The sequence below is a fragment of the Alexandromys fortis genome, unplaced genomic scaffold, assembly GCF_014885135.2.
Source record: "Alexandromys fortis isolate MF-2015 unplaced genomic scaffold, M_Fortis_MF-2015_v1.1 scaffold_1, whole genome shotgun sequence".
In the NCBI taxonomy this organism is placed as follows: domain Eukaryota; kingdom Metazoa; phylum Chordata; class Mammalia; order Rodentia; family Cricetidae; genus Alexandromys; species Alexandromys fortis.
Genome location: NW_026067927.1, coordinates 19,032,344 through 19,059,993, shown reverse-complemented (window position 1 = coordinate 19,059,993; position 27,650 = coordinate 19,032,344). Strand labels below are relative to the sequence as shown.

The following is a 27,650-nucleotide window of genomic DNA, read 5'->3' as shown; positions in this document are numbered from 1 at the left end:
TTTACCTGGTATACAAGGTACACATTTACCCTGGTATACATGTAGAGGCAAAAAGACAACCTGAAAAAATCTGTTCTCCCCTTTCAGCACTTGGACCCTGTGGCTCAAACTCAGGCCATCAGCCTTGGCAACCAGTACTATCGCCTGACGAGCCATCTTGCGGGCCCTCGTTCTGCATTTCCAATGTCCTATCTGTCTTATTGACACCTTTTAATATATAACTGACTTGATGGTGAATTTTCTTCCTAGTTATCTATTATGTTTTAAAGCAAAAATAACAATGTACTTTAATATACATTCATCTTTTCATAACTAATATTCTCCTTACTATTATCATTCTGCTAATGATCTTAGTTCATTTGTTGGATAATTTCTCTGTATGACCTTGGGGATGATCTCCTTTCGGCCATTACTTCAGGTAGAGGACGTCGCTGTAGAGCTAGCATGTTCTGGCCAAAACAAGCTGTGTTGCACCTCATTGTCTCGTGTCATTTAATGACACTGTTTGTACATCTTGCTTATTCTATATTGTACATTTTCCTTGATATACATTCATTTTATTGGTTTAATTATACACAGAAGCCAGGCACGGTGGCTCATGCCTATTATCCCAGCACATGGGAAGCTGAGGCAGGAGGACTGTTACGAGTTACAGTCTAGCTTAGGCTACAAAATAAGGCTTTGTCCCAAACAAATAAAAAGCAAACACAGAAAAAAAACTGGACTATATATTCCTTTTATATTGCCTACCTACATATATGTTTATATATAAGAAGAAAAAGTAGTGATTTAAAAAGTTAATTTATTGTTAGATATATTACTTTGATACCTTTAATTTTAAAAACAGATATTCTTCTCAGATCTTTTAGGAATATAAAGATATCTGTTCCAAATCTCAGATCCCTTTCTGCGGTTTATGAATATTTTTCTATCGTCTTCTCTAATGGAATCATACTTGATTAGTTTGGAAACAGAAGACGGAAAATGAGGAAAGAGAGGCTAAGGTGGTTGCTCTCCCTAGGTCAAATAAAATGATGAAAACACATTTCAAAAGGACAGATTGCTTCCGAGGGAGGAAAAATGCCAAGTGTAGCCACCTGGGACTGGAGAATGACAAAAGCCAGAGGCAGACATCTGACACACTGCATCAGAACAATGATAATAGGACAGGAGAAGGGGAGTGATTCTGCCATTGCTGAACTGTCACACGGCCAAATGGGAGACACGTGTCACAGTGCGTTGCAGACTTGTTATTTGAGGATGCTCTTGATGGAGCTTACTCTTTGAGGGGGGGACCACATTGAGCCTTCTGCTACTTCTAATCACTCTTTAAAAACATGCTATTTCCTTGCCTAAAAACAGATGGATCTGAGAAGGTTAAACAAATATCATTTGTCTCGTGTCACTGTGTTTGTTTACTAGCTAACAGCTTACAGGAGTGGATAGAGATTCCTTGGGCACTCTATATATTGTTGTAAAATTCCAATCGCATATGTCCCAAAGAAGTTTATGAGAGGAGCTTATAGAACCAGCTACAGAGTGGAACAGGTCCAAAGGTGTAAAGTTGACCAGGACACTGAACAGAGAAGTTGCCTAGCAATTGCTGCCCCAAGTCATGGCTGAAACCACATCACAAACCACAGAAACCCTTAAGCCTTATCAGATAGTAATAACTAAATTATTCTCTCCATTCTATAAGATACACTTTCAGTCTACTAATCACCTCCTTCACCATGACAAGATTTTTGCTTCAATTTATTCCAATGTCTGTTTTTCAAATCTATGACTTTATTTTGTATCTAAAGAAGTCATTCACTCTAAATCAATGTGATAGGCTCTCCCACCACCACTATGTATTTTCTCTGGCACTTTTGTTGGTTTGGGGGCTTAGTGTGTCAGTCCTTCATCCATTTTAATTTAAGTTCACAGGGTATGGCCGGGCGGTGGTGGCGCACACCTTTAATCCTAGCACTCGGGAGGCAGAGGCAGGCGGATCTCTGAAAGTTCTAGACCAGCCTGGTCTACAGAGCTAGTTCCAGGACAGGGTCCAAAGCCACAGAGAAACCCTGTCTTGAAAATAAAACAAAACAAAACAACAACAACAAAAAAAAATAAATAAATAAAAGCAACAACAAAAAAAGTTCACAGGGTATGAGGTAAGATCCAACTTCCCTATTTTTGAAAACACTTTATTATATTATAATAATATTATGGGTGTGTCAGTTTGTGGGCTTGTGCAAATGAGTGTGAACGATGGTGGAGGCAGATCCTCTGGAGCAAGAGTTCTGAGCCACACAGCAGAGGTGCTAAGAGCCAAGCTTGATCCTCTTCAAGATCAGTGCCTGCTCTTCACTGCTGATACACCTCTTCAGACCCCCAGTTTAACTCTTTGTGTATCCACATCCAGTTTCCCGAGCACCATTTGCTTAGCCCATCCCCATTCTTGTGATTCCACAGTTGACCATAAATGTGCGGGTTTATTCCTGGGTTCTGGTCTGTTCCATTCACCCACATTTCTGAATTTATACCAGTATCACACTGTTTTAATCACTGGGGCTTTATGTTATGTTTTGAAATCAGTCAATATGGTGCATCCGATACTGCCAACAGGGTCCTTTAAGGTTCCAATGTGAATATTACAATTTTTAAATACTTTTGGTAAAATACACAGTTGGGATATAGACAGAAATTATACAGAATGTGGAGATTACGTTGGGTAGCATTGACCTTGTGGAAAAAATCAAATATTAGTGTATAAAGTTTTTTTTAAATCATTTGTGTCTTTGTTGTTTCTTTGGTGATGTTTTAAACGTCCAGTATACAGATCTTTCAGCCCTTTCATTAAATCGATTTTAAGAATTTTAATCTTTTTTACATTACTAAACAAGGTGTTCTGTTGTTGATGATGATCTCCAACTTGAACTGCTCATTGCTAGTGTACAGAAACTAAACCCAAACTACGTAGAGCTCTGCATATCTGTTGTCCTTTGTAATGGATGCTGATGATACCGAAGGATAAAGAACTGGAGGCCAGCCTGGGCAACAAAGTGAGACTCTACATCAAAAACTTTTTAAAAGAAGCTATATACATAGCAAAAAATGTCGTGAACACACGTGAAAAATCCCCTAAACACCTCGCAGAATGGTGTCTCACGGTCACTTATGTAGAGCTCATAAAAGCCCATGCACAGTTTCTCATGTTCCTATACATGCTCAGCTCATTCCTCATGTTGGGGAAATACAAAGCAAACCCACAGTGAGATATCAGCTGACACCTGTTAGGGTGTTGTTATAAATCAAAACCAAGACGAAAAGCAAGGGCAAAAGTCCTCAGACCTCAGAATCCTCGCATATCATCAGATTCTTTCTGCAGTGGGGATTCAAAATGGCGTAGGGTGTGAAGGGAAGAAGTGCACAGCAGGAGTTTCTCAGAAAGTTAAAGGCAACAATACCATGTGAACCAGAAATCCTACTCCCAAGGGCTAACCCAAAAGAACTGAAATCAAGGTTATAAAAAAAAAAAAAAAGGCTATCGCAGCAATAACGCATGAGCTACTGATGAAAATAGAGTCCATAGACAGACTGATGGATAAAATGGGAATATCAAGATGATGATGAGGTGCACCAAGAAGACGAACTTCAAGAAGGAACACTATTATTGTGCGCACCAGCTTGTGTCAGCTGTGGCCATCTGCACAAGGCCTGCTTAAGATAAAGCTGACCAAAGTAGTGACACAGGTGGGAGAGGTGACCTTCAGGCCCCGCCCCTTACGGAGCAGTTTCTGGCAGGTGATAGCTACTGGGGAGAGAGCATCATTCCCTTCGGATATGCAGCCACCGAAAGATTTCCCATGCCCCAGTGGGTGACCCACACCCACACACATTTGAGCGGCATTAATTAAACTTAGTTAGCAATAAGAAAAAGAGTGCATGAAGTGGAAAGGGGCCATTGGGGTTATTTGGAGGGAGTTGGGGAGAAGGAAATAGGGGTGGTGCGACATTTAATTGTATACATGTGTGAAATTCTTAAATACACTGAAAATAAGTAATGTTTAAGATGTGCAAGAAAAACGGTCTTATTCTAAAATAGATGAACCTACAAAGAAGTGGGATGGCTAAACTACACTTCACAAATAGTGTAGGGTTCTCCGATTGGAAGAGCCTGAAATGCTCCCAGAAATGAGGATGGGTGAGGACAGGCACCACTCAGCAGGTATAATGCTACAGTTACAAAAAAAAAAATAAATAAGGATATTAAACCCAAAGAGCAGCTGTTTGACATGGCGCTTATAACAAACAATACTTCACAGCACACTTTAAATTTTGTTTAGAGGATAAACCCCATGTTAATTGTCCTACCGCAATTTAAAAAGAAAAGCCAGCTACCTTTGCACCGTTAATCATTGCAAAAGGAGGAGAATTCATAGGTGCATAGAAATATAAATGAGAAACTTCCTGAAGATGCAGACTAATAATGCAAGCTTTAATTAAAAACAGCTTTGTGGGGTTAGTGTCCCGAAAGGTAGTGCAACTTAGCATGCCTCATAGGAATGAGCCAAGGACTGCAGTGACGAAGGAGACAATCTGATGTGGACGTGGAAGTAATACTCTTGTACCTCAGTAGGGTTGGCTCACTATAAATAAGGACTTGGCACAAAGAAAGATTTAGGGGATATGCCCACTTTGAAGAGTGATGCACACATCTAGGCTTCCAAAAACCTACCATAGAGTCCTGCTTCCCTGGGACACTTATTAATTTGACATGAAACAAATTCATGCTTAAAAAAAGTTTCTGCAGGTGTTACCTGATGTGAGATGTCCTTCTGTATATGTGTTGCTTTTGTTGGTTGATGAATAGAGCTGTTTCAGCTTTCTCAGAAAACTGAGACTCAACCTGCCTCAGGACCCAGCAATACCACTCTTGGCCATATAACCAATGGATACTACAAGGACATATGCTCAACTATGTTCATAGCAGCATTGCTTGTAATAGCCAGAACCTGGAAAAAACCTAGATGCCCTTCAACAAAAGAATAGATAAAGAAAATGTGGTACATTTACACAATGGAGTAAATGGAGTAAAATGTGGTACATTTACACACTCAGGGGTAAAAAGCAATGACGTCTTGAAATTTGCATGCAAATAAATAGAACTAGAAAAAAAAAAAAAAAAACATTGTGAGTGAGGTAACCCAGACCCAGAAAAATGAGCATCATGATATGTTCTCATTCATAAGTGGATGCTAGCTATAAAGCATAGGGTAATGAACCTATAGTTTGTGACCCCAGAGAAGATAAGTAACAAGGATAATCCTAAGAGAAACATATAGAGATCCCCCTGGGAAGAAGAAATAGACAAGATCGCCTGAAAAAATTGGGATCATGGGGGTGGGGAGAAGTAAGGGAGAAGGGAAGAGGAAAGGAGAAAATGAGGAAATGGGATGGCTGAGGTGGGGGAAGGACAGAGACAGAGAACAAGGAACGTAATATCTTGATTGAGGGAGCCATTTTAATCATTGTGACCGATAGCCCTGCCAACTCCGTAAGTCAGACAATTGGCGACTGTAAACAGAGACTGCACATGTGTTCCCTGGCATTAGAGAAATTCCCATTGATCCACAAGGATGACCCCAAGCAATAGTGAAGAGGGTGCCTGATCTGGCCTTGCCCTGTAGTCAGATTGATGACTATCTTAAATGTCACCTTTAGAACCTTCATCCAGCAACTAATGGAAGCAGAGGCAGAGATCCACAGTGCAGCATTGGGCTGAGCATCCAAAGTCCAATAGAAGTATGGGAGGAGTGAGAATAAGAGCAAAGAGGTCAAGACCATGATGGAGACACCAACTGAAACAGTCTACCTGAGCTAATGGGAGCTCACCAGTTCCAGCTGGACAGGAACGAAACCAGCATAGGACCAAGAGGAAAGAAACCAGGATAGGACCAGGCTAGGCCCTCTGAATGTGGATGACAGTTGTATGACTGGGGCAGACTGCAGGGCCACTGGCAGTGGCACAAGGGTTTATCCCTACTGCTTGAACTGACTTTTTGGAACCCATTGTCTTTGGAGGAATACCTTGCTCAGTCTAGTAAGGAGGTCCTTCCTCAAAGCAATGTGTCTTAAACTCTCTGGGGAGTGGATGGGAGTGGGGGTGAAGGGAATGGGAGAGAGTGGGAACTGGGATTGGTATGTAAATCAAAAAAATAGAGGTTTTTTTTTGTTTTTTTAATGAAATAAAGAAACAAAAAAGGGAGGGAGGGAAGAAGGAAGGAAGGAGAAAAAGCAAAAGATTTTCAAAGTCCACAAGAGCATCCCTGATCATGGGAGCTTCTCTTCTTGCCTGGTCAGTTAGTTTATTTGGTTAGAGAATAGTGTTAACAATGTCAAGATTTCACATTTGAGCTAGGTGTTGGTGGTGACTCCATCCCTCCAAAAAGAAGCTCCACTGACACACTTTCTGGCTTGTGGGTCTCAAAAGAACTGCAAAAGATGTCCATGTGTCTTTATAATTTCCATCACTCAACCCATCAAGTCGGTTAAGACTTATATATTTGTGTTGTGCAGGAATAGCTCTGTAGTTAAGAGCAGCTCTTGAAAAGAGCTGAGTTCAGTTCCCAACATCGACATACCGTATCACAACCACCTGCAACTCCAACTCCAAGGGATCTATCTGATGCCCTCATCTGTCCTCCATAGCCTCTGGCATGCATGTGGTACACATAAACCCATACATACATACATATATACATATAAACAAATTGTGTGTGTGGTGTGATTTTTCAGGAACTGGAGAGATGACTCAGCAGTTAAGAGCACATACCACATACTGTTCTTCCAGAATATCTGAGATCAGATCCCAGCAGTCAGGAGGCCTACAATTGTCTCTCACTCTAGCTTCAGAGGATGTTAAACCTCTTCTGGCCTCTGCAGGCACTGCTTGCATGTTCAAATACCCATAAACATACATAAAATTCTCTTAAATAGAAAAAATGAATCTAAAAAACTGCTCTCATGTATAACCATCATGTTTAAATAAAACCATTTAGAACGCTGGTCCCACCCATTCCTTGAAGTTGTAGTTAGCAGGAGAATCTTGGGAGCTTATCAAGATAGATAGATAGATAGATAGATAGATAGATAGATAGATAGATAGACAGACAGACAGATAGATAGATGGATGGATGTGGATAGGTGGATGGATGGATGAATGGATGATTGGATGTATAAGGATAGTTGGGTGATAAAGAAGTAGATAGATAGATAGATAGATAGATAGATAGATAGATAGACAGACAGACAGACAGACAGACAGCCTGGGAAAATTTGGCTATAGGTTTTTGTACACATTACCTTACTGAAAATTTATAAGATGTTGGCTTCATATTTCTGCAATTGTTCTTAAATGAGTTAAAAGTATACCTTTCATTTACTTTTTCATCACGTGCAATACACTAGCTGAAAAGAGTCTTTACATCCCGAAAATGCTGAGGGATTTTATTTTGTCTTCAATTTAAGGGAACAATTTTAGTGGCCCATATTTTTCTAAATTTTCATCAAATATTTATGTACTGTCCAGCTAAGCAATTTAGAGGAACTGCATTTGATAGATATTAGACCACAAATTTTATTCTGAAGAAATGTTTTAATGTGTTTTTAAAAGTATCATATGCCTATCAAGTTTACAGTTTTACTAATCACCTGTATAGATAATAAACAAAATATTTTCTTATTCTTCTAAATGACTGCAAGAAGCAGAAAGCCTTTTATTAATTCTTTCAGGTGAAGAGAAGGCATTGTTCTTTCAGAAGACAAGAGAAGTGAGAAATTCTCACTCTGGGGCTTCACAACATGTTGAGAGGTTTTATTGGTTTGTTTTATTGTATTTTTTTCTAAACCAATAACACTTGTCTTTCTTCCTCTCCCTTCACGCACTTGTATAATGCCTTACGTGTTTCTTAACTTTTGCTCATAGATTTATTTGTATCATCCTAGACAGACTATAAAACCATTAAAAGAAATTGGCACTTTTGTATAATTGGTATACACTCCATAACAGCTAGAAAAACTCAAGGAAACCCTCAGAAATCAGGTTAGGAAATGTGCATTTGTAAAATGGCAAAAGGTTAAGTTCCTTACTATGTGTATACATTCAAGATTGTTCTTCTATTAAAAACTTCAAACTGCAAAAGTTTGTGTTCTTCCAGGTGGAAATATCAAGAGCCAGGGCATAAAGCAGCCGCACTTTCCCTGCTTTGGCAACTACAGAACCTCAGATGAGGTTCCATTAGTGTTCAGAAGAAAGACAAAATCATTATGGAGGAGAATAGCTTGGCAGCCTGCCTGTGACCAGCAAAGGCAGAATTAAATACACAAATGTAAGTATAAAAGTATAAATAAGCAGTGTTTATATTAAATGTAAATTAAGATCAATGAGGGGAAGATGGATATTAGAGACAGATGATAAACAGATAGGTACAGAGATAGCTAGATGATAGGCCAGTGTTGCTTTAACAGTTTTGTGATACTGTTTGTCCTTCTGTGGTTTAGATGATTAAAAATGTCGCACTTGCTGCCATTTCACCCTGAATACCTCCTCCTCAATAGAACTAAACAAAAAAAATAGCAATGCCTGCATTTTACTTTTTTCCATGGCTAATATGCAGAAACATACAATGTTCGCAATATAAAAACAATGCCTAAACAATACATTTTAATTAGAGCAACTAAATATGGGCAGGCAATAACCACCACTTACCTAGTTTAAAATCCAATTCTTAATTGAGAAAAGCAGTAAAAGATAATCCAAACGTCTAGTTAAAGTAAATACCTCATTAAGCTTTGGTGTTATTGGTTCATCGTTGCTATACATTTCAGCCTGCGTTTGAAGGCGTCCCTTGGAATTAACTGACCCACAATACCCAGTTGTGTGGGATTCTGTTTCCCACGCTTACACACACAGCTTCAACTGGCTTTGGATTTTAAAGCAGATTTACTAATGATAATGAGAATTTTTAAAAAGCAATGCTCCTAGGCAAGTTCCTTCAGCCTAGTGTTCTCTCTACAGAAAAGGCGATGGGCACTTCTCCTCAGGTCAGTTTGCATCAATAAACACACACCTAATGACCGCCAGGAGTTTTCCAGATACAAAGGTAAGCAAATCACAGTCCATTTCTTCAATGTGTTTGTAATGTGCAACTGATTCCAAGAAGTCTGAAAAGAGCAGCCACTGACAGGTCAAAGAAAATCATCATCGTGTGCCCAAATAGGCTACCAAATTATCCGTGTGCTAAGGATGCTTCATTAAGTTACTCATTTTCTCCAATTCCAGCACCTCAGCCAGAGCGGGGGGGGGGGGGGGGGGGGGGGGGGAGACCAGTCCTTTGATTGCAGTGTGTCATCCCTAGCTCACATAAGAGCCCAAACATGCTTTCTACACTGACAAAGAATTTATCTCTCTTTTTCACCAGGAAAACCTCCTTTAGCTTCCTCTAGCAAGGGAAATGCAGTCACTGCAAGAAAAGAAAGGAAAAAAAAAAAAAGCAAAATATCCCACTTTATCACAACCCACCACTTTTCTGTCTTCTGTCTTAGAGAGCAGGCAAAACATACCATCATGCATACTTATTGATGGTGCGTGGGTGTGAATTGGATATATGTAATATTATTTATCATACATACACATATCATACACATATGCACATATGTATACAACTCTATAAATGAAAAGATAGCTCCATATATTATTAGTCTCTACCTTCAAGAGAGAAAGATCCAGAAATATCAGCCATCAGACCAAATAAAATAAATACTTTTAACTGGCTTCAACGACAATATAAAAGGACCATGTCACCTTATAAACAACATTTTTAGGCAAGTCTTACTTCTTGAGTTTCCACACTGTTTAATAGCCTGATAGAATTTTTTCACCTTCTGAGGAAATTACTCATAGTATTTTCATAAATTACTCGTGAATATTCTCCCTTGAGAAATGGTGTCAAAGTCACCCTGAAGGTTCTAAGGCTCCTTTATAAGTAACTGATTAATAAGCTTCAGGGTGACTGTTGCTTCCATACCCACCTCCACACACACACACACCAGAGTCCATATTTTTTACGAAGAAAACATACCCAGATGCTGTCTTCTTGTCGGTATTGTTTCCAGTTCCTTCCACTGTCACTGAACATCAGGAGATAGCTGGTCACCCAGTTGGAGCTCCCATATCCACCTTGGGTGGCCACCGATGTGACCTCCATCCTCTCTCCAAGGTCAATCTGCAGCCACTGGTATTTGTTGGACACAAGTGGAGACCAGCCACCAGCTCCTTTTGCAAAAACAGAAGAATATTGGGAAAGAGTGCATTAAAATTCCAAAAAATGGAGTGAAAATGCTGGTAGACTTATGGAATTCAGAAATATTTTCAGGATATAGAAGGCCTTGTAATTATATTAATATATAGAAAAACAGAAATGTGGTAGACAAGGTTAGCTGCATGCTGGTTGTGTTCATTTAGAGGCATCAGAAGTTTCCTGGTACTGGAGAGAAATTAGGAAATCTCATTGAATATCTTTTAAATGTTTCATATGGAAGATCATGCCAACATTTGGTGCCAGGGTGCTTACTGCCCACAAGCATAGCTGAGTAATGGTGTGTGGCTTTTGGTCTGTCTAGGCCCAGAGAGAAAATATAAAGGAGAAAATTTTGGTGTCAGCAGAGCTAACACACCTAGTTTGGTACAATGTTAGTAGTTGGATAACAAAGATGTTAAAAGTCTCCGAAAAGGGAGACGGGGAGGGAAATGGGAGGCGGGGAGGAGGCGGAAAAATTTTTTTCAATAAAAAATTATATTTAAAATAAATAAATAAATAAATAAATAAATAAATAAATAACACCCTATTAATCATAACTCCAAAAAAAATTCTTCCAGTTACGCAACTGCTGAATGTGTGAGAGATGAAGGACCTGGGAAGGAATGAAATAGAGAAATAGTAATCAGAACATATTTTGTGAAAATATTTTCAATAAATAAATAATTTTTTTAATTAAAAAAAAGTCTCATGAGAGGGACAGACATTGAAAAACATGTGTGAAATATAATTCAAAAAAAATCATTCATGGTTAGACACTGTGTAGGAAACCATAACATAAAACAAGATGGAGCATTCTGTGCAGTGGGAGAATAGATTGGGTTTGCAATCGTGTAAGGGAATATGTCTACATGTTCACGTTTGCCACCTTTGCAATTGGTCATGGTAGGAGTGTGTAAATCACAGAGGCTGTAAACTCGACAAAGAAGCACGGTCCTGTACTTAGACAGTTTGCCAGCCTTCCGCTGCCAGGTCTGAAGAAGAGAGTATATGCTTTTGGGAGGGTGCTAGGGTACTGAAACATCACGAAGAAGCTTCCTTTGGGCACTTGGATGACAACAATGAGAGTGTAACACATATTAGAAGGGCAAGAGGTGGTGTACATCATTTTCTTCAAGATGTACCAAAACGTTAAAGCAGTGCTCATATCTTTTTTAGTAAGATGTTTCATTTTTCCCCTTCAATATACTTTGGGAATTGTTTCAGTTCTTAAAGTACTGACTGAATATGCAAGATACACACACGCACACACACACACACACACACGCACGCATTCTCGCAAGCATGCACACACACAATTATTGTTAAAAAAAATGTCACAAAATGGAGCTCACACATTCTGGGATGCAATATCCAGGATCTGGAGAGGTGCCTCATTGGTTAAGAGTAAGAGCATTGGCTGCTCTTCCACGGGATGCAGGCTATTTCTTAGCATCCACGTGGTAGCTCACAACTATCTGTAACTATAGAGCTAATGAACCCAATGCCCTCTACTGGTTTCCATAGGCCAGAACATGTAGTGCATGCAATGCACAGACATCCATGCAAGCACAACACAGCCATACACACAAAACCAAAGTTAAGAAATACGCTATGTATTTTGTAACTTCTCAAACAAGACTAATATCCTGAGTTTTCATCTCATTCCTTTGCAGCCACCTGAAGGCTTTGGGGATAAGATCTGAAATGTTAAGCACAGAGTACCATCAATTCACATAGAGTTTGATTCTAGCAATATGTGTGTGTGTGTGTGTGTGTTGTGGTGCTATTTGTGAAATTTTGAATATAAGCATCACTCAAAGAAATACTCCCCAAATATCACTTTGATGTGTGGTGTACATGCCATTATAATACATGAAAAGGACACACCTTGTGGGTGACTGTTTTGGACAATGTAAAGATTCTATTGATGGCAGGACACAGTGGCACTCTGGGAGTTGAAGGACTCAGTCCTGACTGTTATTTAGAACTCTGAATAAGAGAAGACTACCAGACAGGGGCCCATGGGAGAGTGACACCCCAGGACAGCATAACCAGAGCTATAAAAGGGGGTTTATATGTGACAGCTGGGATCAGGTCAACTAGGTTTTATGAGCTTTCAGCAAACAGACTAATTTGAATAATTTCTCTAAATGCAATTCTGGGCTGTGGCTGATGTTTATTGCCCTATGATGCCACGTTTCCCTGTAAGGAAGGCTGATACATGCTAACCCAGATGGTTAGAACTCAGTAACAGAATTGGCTGGGGCATAAACATAATCATTTGCTCTAGGCAAACTGACTGGTCATTTTTCAAGGCCTCAAAACTAACTCAAAATAGCGTTTAAAAAATTATAGCAATGTCCTCTATTGCAGTGTCTTAATACCTCTCGCTTGCCTTAGGGTGTGATCCTCAATATTTACTACACTGTGCTGTCTTTAGCGCTAGGTAGTTTGGGAGTTGGAAAGACAGCTCAGTAGAGGACCCAAGTTTAGGTCTAAACACCCACCTGTCCTATAATTCCAGCTCCAGGGGATATGATGCCCTCTTCTGGCCTCTGTAGGCAATGTACTCACGGTCACAAACACACACAGAGATACACACATGTATACATAATTAAACCAGAATTCTAAACTGTAAAAAGTAGATACTGTTTCACAATTCCTTCTCTTCTTTTCTTTCTTTGGCAAACCATTATGTAGAGTGGAATTCTACTCCACAAACAGGAAGTTCACTGCCATCCTTTCATAGACCCAAGATATTTATATAGCATGTATTTCTTTTTGTTGATGTGGTTTTATTCTTTAATTTTCTCTGTATTTGCTCTTAAAGAGTGCATGTGACTTGGGGGCTGAGGAGATGGCTCACTAACTAAAATACTTGACACACAAAACTGAGGGCCTGAGTTCAAATCCACACAAATTCAGGAGGGGTAGCCCAGTTCTGCAGCTCCGGGACTTTAAAGGCAGAAACTAGAGAATGCCAAGACTTGTACAGGACACCTAGCCCAGTATATGCAGCACTGGACAAGAGACCTTGTCTTCAGTAAGGTGGAAGGTGAGGACCAACACCTGAAGATGTCCTCTGACCGCTACATACACACTATGCCCCATGCATAGCCCACCACACACATATACATACACACACAATTACCTAGCATTTTTATAAATGTGACTTGGGGGTGGAGTTGTCTTGGCCCCTAATCCCAGCAACCTTGTTTAGATTAGAATAGAATGCAATTCATGCTTCAGCAAGAGAGCTTGTGGTTTAGACACGGGCTGTATTGAAATTGGAGTGCCCCAGTGCTATACACTGATGTCTGCTGTCCCTAGGACTCTCATAGTTTCTTCTACACAGGAATTGTATTTTTGTCTTTTTTTTTTTTTGTTTTGGTTTTGGTTTTGGTTTCTCGAGACAGGGTTTCTCTGTGTAGCTTTTGTGCCTGTCCTGGAACTCGCTCTTCTAAACCAGGCTGGCCTCGAACTCACAGAATTCACACAGGCCTGCCTCTGCCTCCCGAGTGTTGGCATGAAAGGCCTGTGCCACCACTGCCTGGCTGACAGGAACTGTTCTTGAGAGATGGACAGCACACCCTCTGTAGAATTCTGCCACAGAAATCTCAGTGGTTCCTTGAACTCTCTGTGGGAACTGCGCTCATCAGATTATTTTTATATCCGAGCCAGCAGTTTCTCCACACTCTATTACCTAGAATCCAGTAAGGAGGCAAACGCTATGAACAGAGACTTACGATGGCGTCTCATTGTCAGGCATGACAGTAAGAATATGTAGTTCCCAGGAAACACATGGGAACAAAGCTCAGAAATCCTTAGCTATCAGACTGCAGCAGCAACCTCCCTCCCTGCTTACAGTGAACCATATATCTAAAACATAGGTGGAAGATGGGAACAGCGAATGGCTGAGTATTTCCATCCTCTGGCCTATCCAATCTCCTTTTCTCCTCAGGGTCTATCAAAGGCTCAGAAGCTGACAGTCATCGTAGACCTGGATTTAACCGAGCATCTTGGGTCCTCCAACTGCTGTAATTGCAAATCTTTCTGAATTTTTATCATTTTTTTACAGTGAAAACTTGGGCAAGAGGGATGCCCACAGGCAGCTACCATCTTACTTTGGAAGTTGTGCATGCAGAATTTTATCTCTATTAGCTTATACCTCCACGAACACGCTGGCAATTCTTGCTTCTTATTCTTTCTCGTTAATTTTAATGATCTGAAATTGGTAATGAGGTTATGTTGGGAGTTTTTTCATCAGAAATATCCCAGCAATTCTGCGGCATTTCATGACATCTTTATAATCCTGTATTTAAAAAACAAACCAGAGAGGCGCACAGCAAGGAAGACATGTCGGTGTGGTCCAAGTGGGTTAAAATTGGATCATCAATTCTCATCAGGAGTAAGAGGAACCCCTGAACGACCGCTCCCTCTCCCCAGCATCTCTCACGGTTACAGTCCCACAAGCCGACTTGAAACATTGGCAGTTAATTGACCTTGAACGTTTCAATTTCTTACCTGTGGTGAAAAGGTACTACCAGTATGCAAATGAACCTATCTCATTAACAAGGTACACTGATAAAGTAATGGAAACTCTGACGCTCCCAGGCTTTACCAAGTAATTTCAGTAGGATAAGTCAGCCATGGGGGATGGAAAGATTCCCGTTGGGTTTAAAGCTGCGAGGCTCTGTAGTGGTACATGATGGAATGTGCTTATTAGAACTTTAAGAAAAATGTTGAGTAGCGACGGAGAAAATGTAAGATAGAAATGGATCCATCATTGGCTGATCTTGGCAGCCTTTGATGGCAGGAAGGGATAACGGCGCCAAGAGATACAAATGACCACCGCTGAGGGTCACACTGCACCAGTTCTCTGGTCATTGCCCATCTATCTGGCCTCCTGGAGACAAACCATCAGCACAGCTACTTTTTGTAATGGAGAACATGATGGCTAACTCCAGTAAATTGAAAACTCTGAATTACTATAAATAAAACACTGTAATGAATTCTTTATTTTGTTTATTAACTAAACCTTTCAGCTGCTAGTCAAGTGTTATTTGTCCTTAATGTGCTTTTAATATGCTAATATATACAACATCACAGTAAGCCAATACCTTTGAAACTAAAGAGCATCTTTTCCTAACTCCATCTATTCTGTGGTTACTGATAGCAAACCCATCCAAGAGTCTTGTCCCTCCATTTCATTCTTTCTTAATATCACAGGCTTCCTTTCACAACCCCATCGACCTGCTTCTCTAGCCTTAGCCCTGCTTCTGAGATTTAGCATAATAAAGTACCACATATGCTTCAAATAGAAACATTTCTTTTATTTCTTTTTAAAAGTATTTGCTTATTGTTTTGTGTATATGTGTGTGCCCAAGTGTATGTTTGTGCATCACATAAGTGTAGGTGACCATGGAGATTGAAAATGGCATCAGATATCCTGTAAATGGTGTTACAGGCAGATGGGAGCCACCAGATGTGGGCACTTGAACCACACCTGGGTCTTCTGCAAGGCCAGCAAGCACTCTTAATCACCGAGCCATCTCTGCAGCTCCTAGGAACATTTATGCACTCTTCATGTTACAGCTTGGAAACTCATATTTTAAGGTCAGCCCCCTTAATAGAATCCCTAAATATTATAGTATTGCCATGAGAATTCAATTTTTTAAAGCAGATGAAATGCCTATTGATTTCCCCACATCCAGGAATTGTGACCGTAGATGCTGGCTGTAACTTTCTGAGTTGTGAAACTATTGTTATTGCTATTGACTCCCAAGCAAAAAGTTGTTGTCATAGGAAAGCCGAGCTTTAAAAAATGTTTACTGACCCCACAAATCTATGGGTATGAACATAAATATGTAGAAGGGAGTTTGCTCTCAATCTTGGGCTTCTTCTCGCAGTGGGTAGCCGTAAAGACAGATGCTGCTCATAGCTGCCCAAAGTGCTGAGAATAAGTTACTGTGAGGGCTCAGCTGCAGATGGGAGATCTGTAGAAACCCCCACCCCAATGCTCAGGAATCAATGGCAAATGGGACAGAATTAATGCAAGAGCTGGAGGATGGGGGGGGAGTGTTGTGATATGCTATCCTTCTGAGCATGACACGGCTGTTGCACATATGATCTCATGACAACTGTGTTTACCTACACAACACCTTCGCAAGAACAAGCCAGTTCCTGCATGGGTGGGGGAGGGGCTACAAACCAAATGTGTTGTCCCACGCCAACCTAAGAAACTATTGGCAATAGATGGCTGCTTTGGGTGTGTGTTAGAGTTTCTACTGCTATGACCAGAAACCATGAGCGAAAAGCAATTTGGTGAGAAAAGTGTCTATTTAATTTACACTCCCATATTACTGTTCATCGTGAAGGAAGTCAGAACAGGAACTGAGAAACAAGGCAGGATTTGGGAGGCAGGAACTGATGGAGAGGTCAGGAAGGATGCTGTGTACTGGCTTATCCTAGTGGATAGCCTTACATTTATATCCATAGGGGCAGCACTAACCAGACTTGTGGTTTTAAAGGAATGGATGTTTTTGTGGCCAGAAATAATTGAAGGGGGGGATGTATACGATCAAGATACACTGTACACAAGCATGAAAATTTCAAGAAATTTTAATAAATAATATTATCTATAAAAAAACAGTTGGTTGTTTTTCCCTGTTATTTGCTCTTATAGTCTTTGTGACCCCTTTCCCACTATGATCCTTGAAGAGTTGGAAGGAAAAGATAGGGTGTGGGTTTTGCATTTAGAGTCCAGCGCTCTGAAGAGTCTCTGTTCTCCGCACCTTGAGCAGTTGAGGGTTTCTTTAATAACTGACATCCACTGTAAAAGAGGAGTCTCCTTAGTGACTGCTGAAAGGTACACTAGTCTATGGGTACAGCAATAAATCATGAGGAGCTGGTTGAATGAAATGGCATTTTCCAGACCAAAGAGGACGACTACACATGTGAACTCACAGCATCTGCAACAGCACACACAAGACCTTCACACGACCTGCGCATGCTCGAACCAGACAAAACTCTAACATGGAAGGTGAAGATGGACATGACATCCCACCCAGAGCCAAAGAACTATGGCAATGGATTATTATTCAGAGAAAAAGGAGTCAGGTTTCTTTAAAAGTGTGGCACCAAGGAGGTCCTCCATGCTCCAGCGGATAGCCCCACACTCTAGAGGCTATGAGACGACAAAGTTGGGGTAGGCTGGTGAGGGAAAGAGACGATGAATATGGGAGGAGGTGTCAGAAAGCTAAATATGATCAAAATACACTGTATCAACTTCTCAAGGAAATAAAAAAGGTGTTTGAAACTCTTTAGTGACCAAGAGATCATACAACACAGCATCTCTCTGACCTGTTGTCTACCATTTTTAGATTCCTACAGAACCTACCTCTGGAACATATACTTTTATAAGTTATAATGACAAACATATAAAGTAAAATGTATCCAGTGTGTGTTCCATACGCTATAAAGCAGAATTTGCATATACAGAATTTGCAATTATGCTATATTTCATTATCAAAATTATCTAATCAAATAAACCATATTTTCACATTTCTTCAAATAAAAGTTGAAAATACTAGAAAAGACAGCAAATTTTCCTAATATTGTGCAATGCAGTTTTTGAGAGATGAAAACCTAACATTTTAATTAAAACTAAAAGAAAGTGTTTATTTTTAAAACTCTTCTAATCTCACAGTGGTACGTTTTATCCTAATAATATGTTGTTGAAATAATACATTCAGTGTTGTTTAATTTTAAGTAGCCTGCCTGGCTGAGTTGTGTTTAAGCCTTATATATCCAATGTCGAGTTATTGGCATTTAGTGCTGGCCTGTGAGGGACTATTCCTGGTTAGAGCCATAAAATGTAGATGAGAATATGTCTCCTTCATTACTCGTATTAAAGATGGCACGGCAGTCACTTCCTGTGCTTGTCAGGGGAGACGACATGCAAAATTAATGCAAGCTACAGAGAGTGTGAGTCCAACTTCTTCCTCAAAGGATGAGAATGCAGAACACAGATTTTGAAAGACACAGGCACAGGTGACCACCCTTGAGTGGCACTGCTTGCCACCACTAGGACATCGACATTTCTAAAAAAGAATTTGGCTTAATGAAAAATGTCACAGGAAGGTTCCCTTCAAAGGTAAATTGCTTCTTTTTCTTCCAAATGGGAACTCACCTATATTTTCCCCCAAGAGTCCCCATTTGCCTGATTTGAAGTTGACATTAATTTTTTTTAAAAAAAAAATGTACAGAATGGAATGAACATGGTACCACTAATTGTCTTGTTCTGTTAAATGGTATATGTTGTCTAGGGAACACCATTTAAGGTATTTTCATAGCAAATATAGTCTTTTTGGAGGAGGAAAATAACACTGCTGATGAAGTGTGGATTGCTATTGGTCTTTTCTTGAGGTCATTCATGGATCTTGGCATCGCCTACTCTGGTCTCAGAATGCTTCTAGAGTGAGCAGATGACCCTGGATCAGGCCAATGACGCAATGCTAGAGTGTGGAAGGAGCCACTAAAGAAGATATGTCTGTGCTAGTGAGAAGAGGGATGCTAAGACAGAAAAGAACTTATAGGAAGTCTAATCAAGTGCAGCCAGCCGAGAAGCAGGGGAAAAGAGAATGCCAGAGTGAGCTCTAATGATGTGGCCAGGAACCCTTGGTCTGCTCATTGGAGTTTTGGTTTTGTGGGCTGTGCTTTACCCTCTACTTTAACAAGTTACTCCGGACCACTGTTTCCTCCTCCTCCTCCCCTTCCTCCTCCTGCTCCTCCCTCCTCCCTCTTACCCTTTCACTTCTTCCTCTTCCTTCTCTTTCTCCTCCCCTCCTCCCTTTTCTCCCTCTTGCTCTCCCCTCTACCTCTGCTTCCTTTTCCTCTTCGCTCTTTCTCTTCTCTTCTCCTCCTCCCTCATCCTCCTCCTCCATCTATAGCTCCTTTTCTTCTCTCTGTCTCTGTGTCTGTGTTTTTGTCTGTCTGTCTGTCTCTCTCTCTCTCTCTCTCTCTCTCTCTCTCTCTCTCTCTCTCTCTCTCTCTGTCTTTCTCTTGCTTTCTCTCTCCACCCCTCCATCCTTCCTCCTCACTCCTGGTCCACCATTGCCTTTGTTCTCTAGAATGGATTATTCCCATCAGTGGAATACATTGTTACATCAGCATGCTGCAGTTACCTTCTCCTTTTTACAGGAAAAGATGCACCACTTGACCCCATTTTACTAATCTTTATTTTTTGCCATTTATATTAACACCTTTCTAAGGAGCTGTCTTAATCACTTCCAACTTTTCCTATCCCATCTGATATTAGGTCAGCTGTAGTCAAGCATCTCCTCCCAGCTAATTAATTGAAAATATTCTTGAACAAGTAACCAAAGAACACCAGATCTTCAAATCCAGTAGCCAGACTTCAACCCTCCTACTACTGAGCTCATAGAGATTGTCATTTTGGGGATCATTCTCTATGCCTTCGTGTATTTTGCTGACTTAGCTGCTGCAGCAGTGAATTCTAGAATTCCCTGATAAGTTATTGACTGTTCCTTCTCAGGCTCATCATTGTTCACTCTTTTTCATTGGCATTTATTTATATTTAAGTGTTTATTTATCTATTTATTGAGGGGGTTTGGGTCGAACCATGCCATAGAGTACAACATGGTGTGTATATGGAGGACAAAGGGCAGCTTGCAGGAGTCAGCTCTCACCACTGTACCAAGGGAGTCCAACTCAGGCCACTGGCCTCCTCTCTTCCCTTGCTCCTCAGTCATCTCTCACTATTGAGACTCTCCAGGTCTTAGCCTTTAGCATGGTTTATTTCTTTTCTATTTTTATTCTTTGCTCTCTTAGATAATTTGTATATCTACCCACCCATCATCTGTACATTTTACTCTTTCAATGAGAACATTTCCAACCCCCGCGCCCTGCACATTACTCTATAATCTGCCTACCACAGTCACTACGAGTTCTTCCTTCCAGTTCCTCAGAATGAAACATTAAGTGGAGTCACACTTGATTCCTTTCTGTCTCTTACACCATATATCTCAAGCCCTGGAGGATGTTGGTGTTGGTTCTCTACTCCCATAACCTTCATGGATGCTTCCTTGGCTCGAGCCTCATTCTGTGATCCTGGATTCTTGCAATAACCACCTAATAATCTGCTTTTTGTCTTTGTCCACTGAGACTCTATTCTCTATACAACATGCATAAATTCCACTCCTGAACTCAAAAATACTGCAGTGACACTTGATCTCACACAGAGTGAAAGGCAGGTCCTGGTTGTTTAAACTTGATGCTCTGTTAGGATCTGCTTTCCTTCTACTCCTTTCATCCATCCTTCTTCTCTTCCCTACTGCTAAAATTTTTTATTAAATTCTATTTATTTTACATACCAACCGGTTTCCCCTCCTCTCCACCTTTTTCTTCCCCCTACCTCCTTTCTAACCCCTCCTCCTTTCTATGCCCCCCATCCATTCCTCAGAAAGGGTCAACAAAGCATGGAATATCAAGTTGAGGCAGGACCAAGCTCATCCCTCCTACATCAAGGCTGAGCTAAGCATCCCACATAGATAATAGGTTCCAAAAAGTCACCTCATGTGGCAAGGACAGATCCTGGTCCCACTGCTAAGTGTTCCACAAACAGACAAAGCTACACAATTCTCATCCACACGCAAAGGGCCTAGGTCTGTCCCAGGCAGTCTCCCTAGCTGTTGGTCTAGAATCCGTGAGCTCCCACAAGCTCAGGTCAGCTATCTCTATGGGTTTCTCCATCATGATCGTGACCACCCCCCCTCGCTTATATATGTGTTCATGTGTTGGAAACATAATCCCCAAATTTATGTTTGGAGATAAAATCTTGGGAGAATAAGGTTGAGGCCACAAGAGTGGGACACTCATAACAATACCCATACCACATGAAAACACAGACATACACATATACACGCATGTGCACACCCCAAATTGGTTTACTAACTCAGTCTTAATGTGTGCTTACCCTCCACCTTACTAGGATGCCAGAAGATCTTCATCAGATGCCAAAAAAGATGGCAGTGCCATGCTCTCAGGTTTCCTAGCTGCCAGACTTGCAACTCCACACAATACCTTTCTTTACAAGGTACCTGGTCTGCAGCATTGTGTTACAACAACAGAACACAGACTGAGCACCAACTCCCCCCTCTCCATCTCACTGTCATTCTTTGAATGACCTGCTCGCCACTTCCACTTCCAGAGCTCTGTTAAACACTCTCTTCGCAGGGATACCCTGGGTTAATATGTCTTCAGGACTAGTCAAAGCTCACCAATTCTAAAGGCTTACATCTCCTGACCTCCTCCTTAAAAAAAAAAAAATTATTCCATTCAGAAATCCTGCAGCCATTTGTCTTAACTCACATACTCACATTTCTTCATTTTTTTTTGATAGAAATCGCCATCCCTTAGCACAGCATATGTTTCTCTTAGTTGTGTGTTTTGTTTATTCTCTGTCTTGGCCTATTTAAATACAAGCTCCACTGGACAAGAATTTTTTACCTGCTGTGCCCACAATAGAGCCCAGATTCTTAGCATACTGCCTGACACAGAAGAGGTTCTAAATAAATACAAATATTGATTAATTTTAGGGACATGCACTGAGAATTGTCATCAGGCAATTTCATCACCAGGCAAACGCTATTGATTGTACTTACAAAATCAGGATCCTATAGCCTACCGCCCACTCCTGCTATATGGAATAACCACCACCATGCATGCAGTCCATCGTTGACCAAAACATTATATAGCTTATGATTGTATTTCTAAATGACGGAATAAACTAAAATTGCAGTTAGATGGGTCTGAGTGTTCGAACTCATACAAGCTAGGCCTGGATTAAACCACAGAATTTCAACAGTGCACTTGAATTGAAAATCTAGACATTTGGCTGAGATGTCAATCTCCCAGCGCACCAATCAGCTCACAGTTGCCCAGTTTAGTTACTCCAAACCACATCTCACAGATGTATCTATAGTTTTGGTTTTTTGAGCTCGCTTCATCTCCTCGGCAGGGCCCTAAATTAATAATACCTCACTAAGTTCTCCTAGGTTTGAGTTCTTTGTTGTCTATCAATTTTGCCTCGCAGCAAATTGGCAGACTGACTTTCAGCCTTTCTTTTTGTCTTGCCAGATCAAACATTTCTGAAATCTTTAATAATTCAGAGGATTGAAAAGTAAATATTTATATCCTTTCTCCGTTCAGGCATTTTGATTTATATATTTGATTTTCCTATTTTAGGACAGCCAAATTCCCTCCAGAAGTCCAATAAAGCTACAGAAAAAAAAAATACCATGCCTTAATCAGTTTTTATTTTTACCATGCCCAGTTTTATCTTATTTAAATTAGCAGTTTGGGGAGAAAATGGTTTTGAGTGCACGGTGTCTAGAAAGTCAGATGATGATCAGGATATGTCCACAATTTACTTTCTCAGCCCATTATAATACTTGTCTCAAAGTTCCCATTTAGATCCATTACAGCGAAGCAGGTCGTTTCAGTAAATGACATCATGGACGGGAGATAGTGTGCTGGCTCAGAGGTTTAAGTAACATTTTTTTTTAATCTTTCCCTGCCAGACTGCGACAAAAAGCTGACATGAGCCAAATGCCCTCACCCCACTCCTTCTGGATCACCAAAGTGAAGTCACTCAGAGAGCCCTGCAGCCAGCAGCCCTCATCTCCACACAACAGTTGGGAAAACAGCGTGGGCATTGGGTGGTAGACAATGGGGCATGGTGTATCACAAGCACAGAAAGCGAGACACCGGTCACAGGTGTTCAATTGACTAAATGAGTTCATAGACTTGTGATTTGAAATAAAAGCTTAAATATACTAGTATAGTTTTGTGTTTTAAGGCACATTTATGTGGGTGATAAATCTACCCTTGGATGTACAGATTTTAATTCCAGAATCTATTCCTTTGTAAGTATAACCTTTCTGTGGTCATTGTTATTGCACAGACAATAAGATCAGTGATTAGTGATGTACCCAGCCAAAGCAGCATGAATGTCTACCCCTCAGCTGGGGTGCAGTTAGACAGACTATTTCTTTCCTCCGAACACCAGCTCCTCATCCCCCTTGCCTTAGAGCCCTTAATTTCTAAAATATATGACTATAAATTCTTTATCTCTTGAGATGTAAATGGTCATGTAGCCTCTTGCTATTTTTATAATCCAGGAAAGTTTCTCTTGAGGATCTACCAGACACCCCTTTGAAAATCAAGCACCAAAGACAAGCTCCCTGTCTTCCAGGCTCTGTGGGAGATTAGTAGCCCAACTTCCTCAGGCTCCAATTAGCAAGCAGATGGACTGATCACATTGGCCTGCACCCCCACCCCCACAAACACACACACAGTGTCCTCTGGTACATTTCCACTAGGTCAGTCCAGTGCCTCCGTAGAATTGTTTTAAAAGAACTGAGTTCAGTCTCTCTCTCCTCTATAGAAATATCCCTGACCTCTGCTGCAGTGTTTTTTTTGGCAAAGTCCTCCTTGACTTCCTACCTCAATCCAGCTTATTCTTTTTTTTTTTTTTTTTTGATTTGATGGAATATTATTGTTCTGTTTAGACTTCTTTAAAATAATTTTTTTTTGTCCTACCTAATGGATTATATTCTCCGGCAACTCAACCATTTTAAAATTAGAGGCTGAGAGAAGAATGCCTTACTGGGAATGAGTGCCTGTCTCAGAGCTAGAGAGCCATTTTCCACTTAGCAGCCAGTGCTCAGTGGTTACTACTGTGTTCCTGTGTTATCCATCATCAAAAAGGAATCTGAAGAGGAGCATAGAGGTGTCACGCAGCTCACTCGGCACAGGATGATCCTTGCCAAGAGAACAGGCAAAGGTGTGACTAGGCTACTACAATGGCAGTGAGTGGCAACAAACATCCAGTGCTGGGTACCAGCCCCATCATGCTCAGATTATATAGAAGGTATGAAGCACAAGGATCCATCAACCCTCTACTGCCTCTGATGTAACAACCAAAATCCATCACCTAATCACACCAAGGAATCATGGATGTCTTTCATGAGTCAGCTACCACTTTGGAAAGGAGAAGAATGTTAGAAAGCTAGTATGTCTGTTTTTTTTTTTCATATGGATAGGATTCACACATTAGTTAGTAGAGGGTAGGGATTTAGAGCAATGTCATGTGGGGCCGCATACAGTAAGAAGTCTCTGGACAGAATTACAAATAGAGCACTGCTTTAAAACATGACAATCATCAATACTTTGATAATAATGAATAGTATTGAGATGTTTGTGTTACCCTTCAACCACTGACCTAATCATCAGATTCAAGAGTTTGGAACAAGCTAGAGATGGTCATACCAAAGTAGATTTCAGATCCATATAACCTATGTACTTTAGTAGTACTAGAAACTATCCTAAGAATGAGGAACATCCTCGAGCTGCCAATAGTACGTCTTATAATTTTTAATAGATGTGTAGACTTTGGAGAATAATGCCATTTCTGTGTGTAGACAACCAAAATTGGTGTAGCTTTACAATTACCAAAACATCTTGCTAGTTATAGATAGACGACTTTATTGAGCATCACAATGATTTTTAGTTCTTACGCAAATCTATCTATCTATCTATATATCTGTCTGTCTGTCTGTCTGTCTGTCTGTCTGTCTGTCTACCTATCTAGCTCTACCTGTCTACCCAGACTTTAATAGTCACAATTTTCTACTGTAGTATGTGAAGTGGTATGCAAATAGAATTAGAGTCTGGAGCCAGCAGGTGAAGTATTTCCCTGTGCACACATTCAATTCTAGAAATGCTTCCAAATGCAGACCTCTTTGCTGCACAGAGAATCACTTCCTCTAACATCCTTGCACCCCAGCCAGCTCCATCTGGCTCTTGGTCTATGCAAAAAAAGAGGGACACACAAGGTTATTGTTTAATGAAAAATTGAGTAGAAAAAAATAGCTATTATGTGGTTTATGTCAAAATTATTCTATGACCATGAGTCTTGCCGGGGATCCGCACATATTTGAGTATTTTGCATGATCTTTGATAATTTAATTATTTTACCTGATTTCTTTACCTTATTGGATAAAGCAGATCAAGTTTCACAATCTTTGATCTTTAAGTATTTTTCTGTACTAAAATAGTAAAGAATAGGAATGAAACAAATGTAACAAATTCTAGGGGTTTTTTTTCCCCAGAATAGATGCTTTTCTTTCACCTAGTAATCTGATTATTTTAAATTTTTTTACTTATGTGTATGTGGGTCCCTGTGAGTATTGACTGAGTGTGTGCAAGTGTCTAAGGAGGCCCAGACTGGACACTGGGCATGATGCAGCTGAAGCTACAGACAGTTGTGATCTGCCTGACGAGGATGCTGGGAACCGACTGGATCCTCTGGAAGAACACTTAGTGCTCTTCACCACCAAGCCATCTCCACCGCTTCCACTAGTCTGAATTTAAGATGTGATTTTAACCGTGTCTCTGGACTTCCTTAGCCTCTCCTAAACTGCAAAGAAGCATTTCCCAGAGTCACACACCACTTGTCAGCTAGTCTATACCAGAGAAGGAAGGCAGATGTTCCCCTGAGTTTGTTAAGATAAAGCTTAGCCCACGTTTAGAGGAAGCACCGTCAAGCGTGTCAGGAAGTAAACAATGGGGAAGACCAGGCATAAGATGGAAAAGGACATCAGGTTACCCCCGCCTTATTTCTATTCCTGATACATAACGGAAAATTCTAAGTTGTCCTTTTTGATAAAAGAAAGGCTCACAGGGCAACCTTATCTCCACTCAAACCAATGAGGCCTTTCACGCAGCTGTCAGGCTACCTATTATCGTTCATGGTTCCCAATGGATATTGATCCACTGAGTCATAATAAAATAGTGCTTCCGGCCGGGGGTGAGAGCTAACGCAAACACTTTCTGGATGAGAAAGATGGACCAAAAAGAAGAAGAAAGTTGTGTTTCTGCCCAGCCAATTTCAAATTGCTCCTGGCGATACTGTGAATCTCCTCCTTACCTCCCTTTTCCCTACACACGCTGTTACCACACAGGAACATGAAGCAACGGAAAGCTAAAAAAAAAAAAAAGGGGGAGGAGTGTTGGAGCAAGGGCTGCGCCACGCATGCTCATGATGAGAGCTACAATAATTGCAAAAAGAACGTACTTTTGATAAACAAAATGGACATTTACCGGCACGGATAATTATATCGTGGCTGTTATTGCTTTTATTACACACGACTTCTCAAAATGTGTAACCCATAGTTACGAGAGGATGGTTTTAAAACACCAGAGGTCAGTTTGCTGTTTCAAATGCACCTTCAGAATTCAGAACTTTGCTTTCTTAGTTGAAGACATTTGCAATTTGCAGCTGTGGGAAACGCAAATGTAGTATTTCCTGAGCCAGCTAAGCTCAACAGTCAACCATAAATGTCAAGAACTTTATATTTTCGCTTAATGGCACCAATTTTTCCTTCAACAGATGCATAACTGAGCGCCAGAATATTGTGCTGTATAATTGCCCTTGTGAAAATTTTCAGTCTATGGTGTTTGCAGAATCACACACAAGCTTGAATACGATCTTTCCAGCATTTTATGCTCCTTTATATGAAAATAGGAGGGGCCACCTGACAGCAGGGCCATTACATTTTGGGAGAGTCTTGAAGATTTGCCTGGTTCAGGAGAGCTGATGCTTTCAAAGCCAAGGGCGGCCTGGGAGAAAATATTCATCAGGACGGAGTCACTTATAAGCTTCTGACCCTCGGTATGACCTCCTTCTGCCCTCCAATTGGCACGACAGCTTTGGCTGCTTTGCTTCTCCTCCATCCTACTTTTTAACATCACTCACATAGCCCCTTCCTTTCCATTTGCCGAAAAGCTAAGACACTTCTGTCTCCTCCACCTTTACATTCTCAGTGAACCACTTTTCCGAGAACCCTTGCTACAATGGTTCATTGTGGATGGTAAAGTCTGAATCTTGTGTCTTCTAGCTTTTCTTTCCTTTCATAACTACATAGAGCAATATCTCCTGTGCATCTATTCCTGGACATCTTATAGATATCTTAAATCCAGAGCTCCAAAAATGAACACCCCATCGCTTGCCAAAACCACATGGCCACATAACTCCAATCTTCCACTCATTTGTACGTGTGCAGGCACGCATGCGCACTCACGCATACACACAAAAAAAATTTCAAATAATTTCAAATCTTCAAATCATTTCTAATTATTCCTTCTCAAAAATACTATGAGATTGCAAAATCGGGTCACCGTGACTTCCAAACTGATTTTATTGTATTTCTTTCCTTTTTT

General features: G+C 40.6%; 1 protein-coding gene across 6 annotated transcripts in view; it reads right to left on the bottom strand.

The window, feature by feature from the left end:
* Positions 1-27,650, bottom strand: part of Cntnap4 (contactin associated protein family member 4) — a 274,903-nt gene that overhangs the window by 178,979 nt on the left and 68,274 nt on the right. For 5 of the 6 annotated variants that reach the window (XM_050144152.1, XM_050144155.1, XM_050144157.1 and 2 more), the window contains exon 3: positions 10,128-10,321. In XM_050144152.1, the coding sequence (XP_050000109.1) occupies positions 10,128-10,321 (194 nt within the window). The remainder of the gene's footprint in view (positions 1-10,127; positions 10,322-27,650) is intronic. The other variant, XM_050144153.1, reaches the window with a different exon arrangement.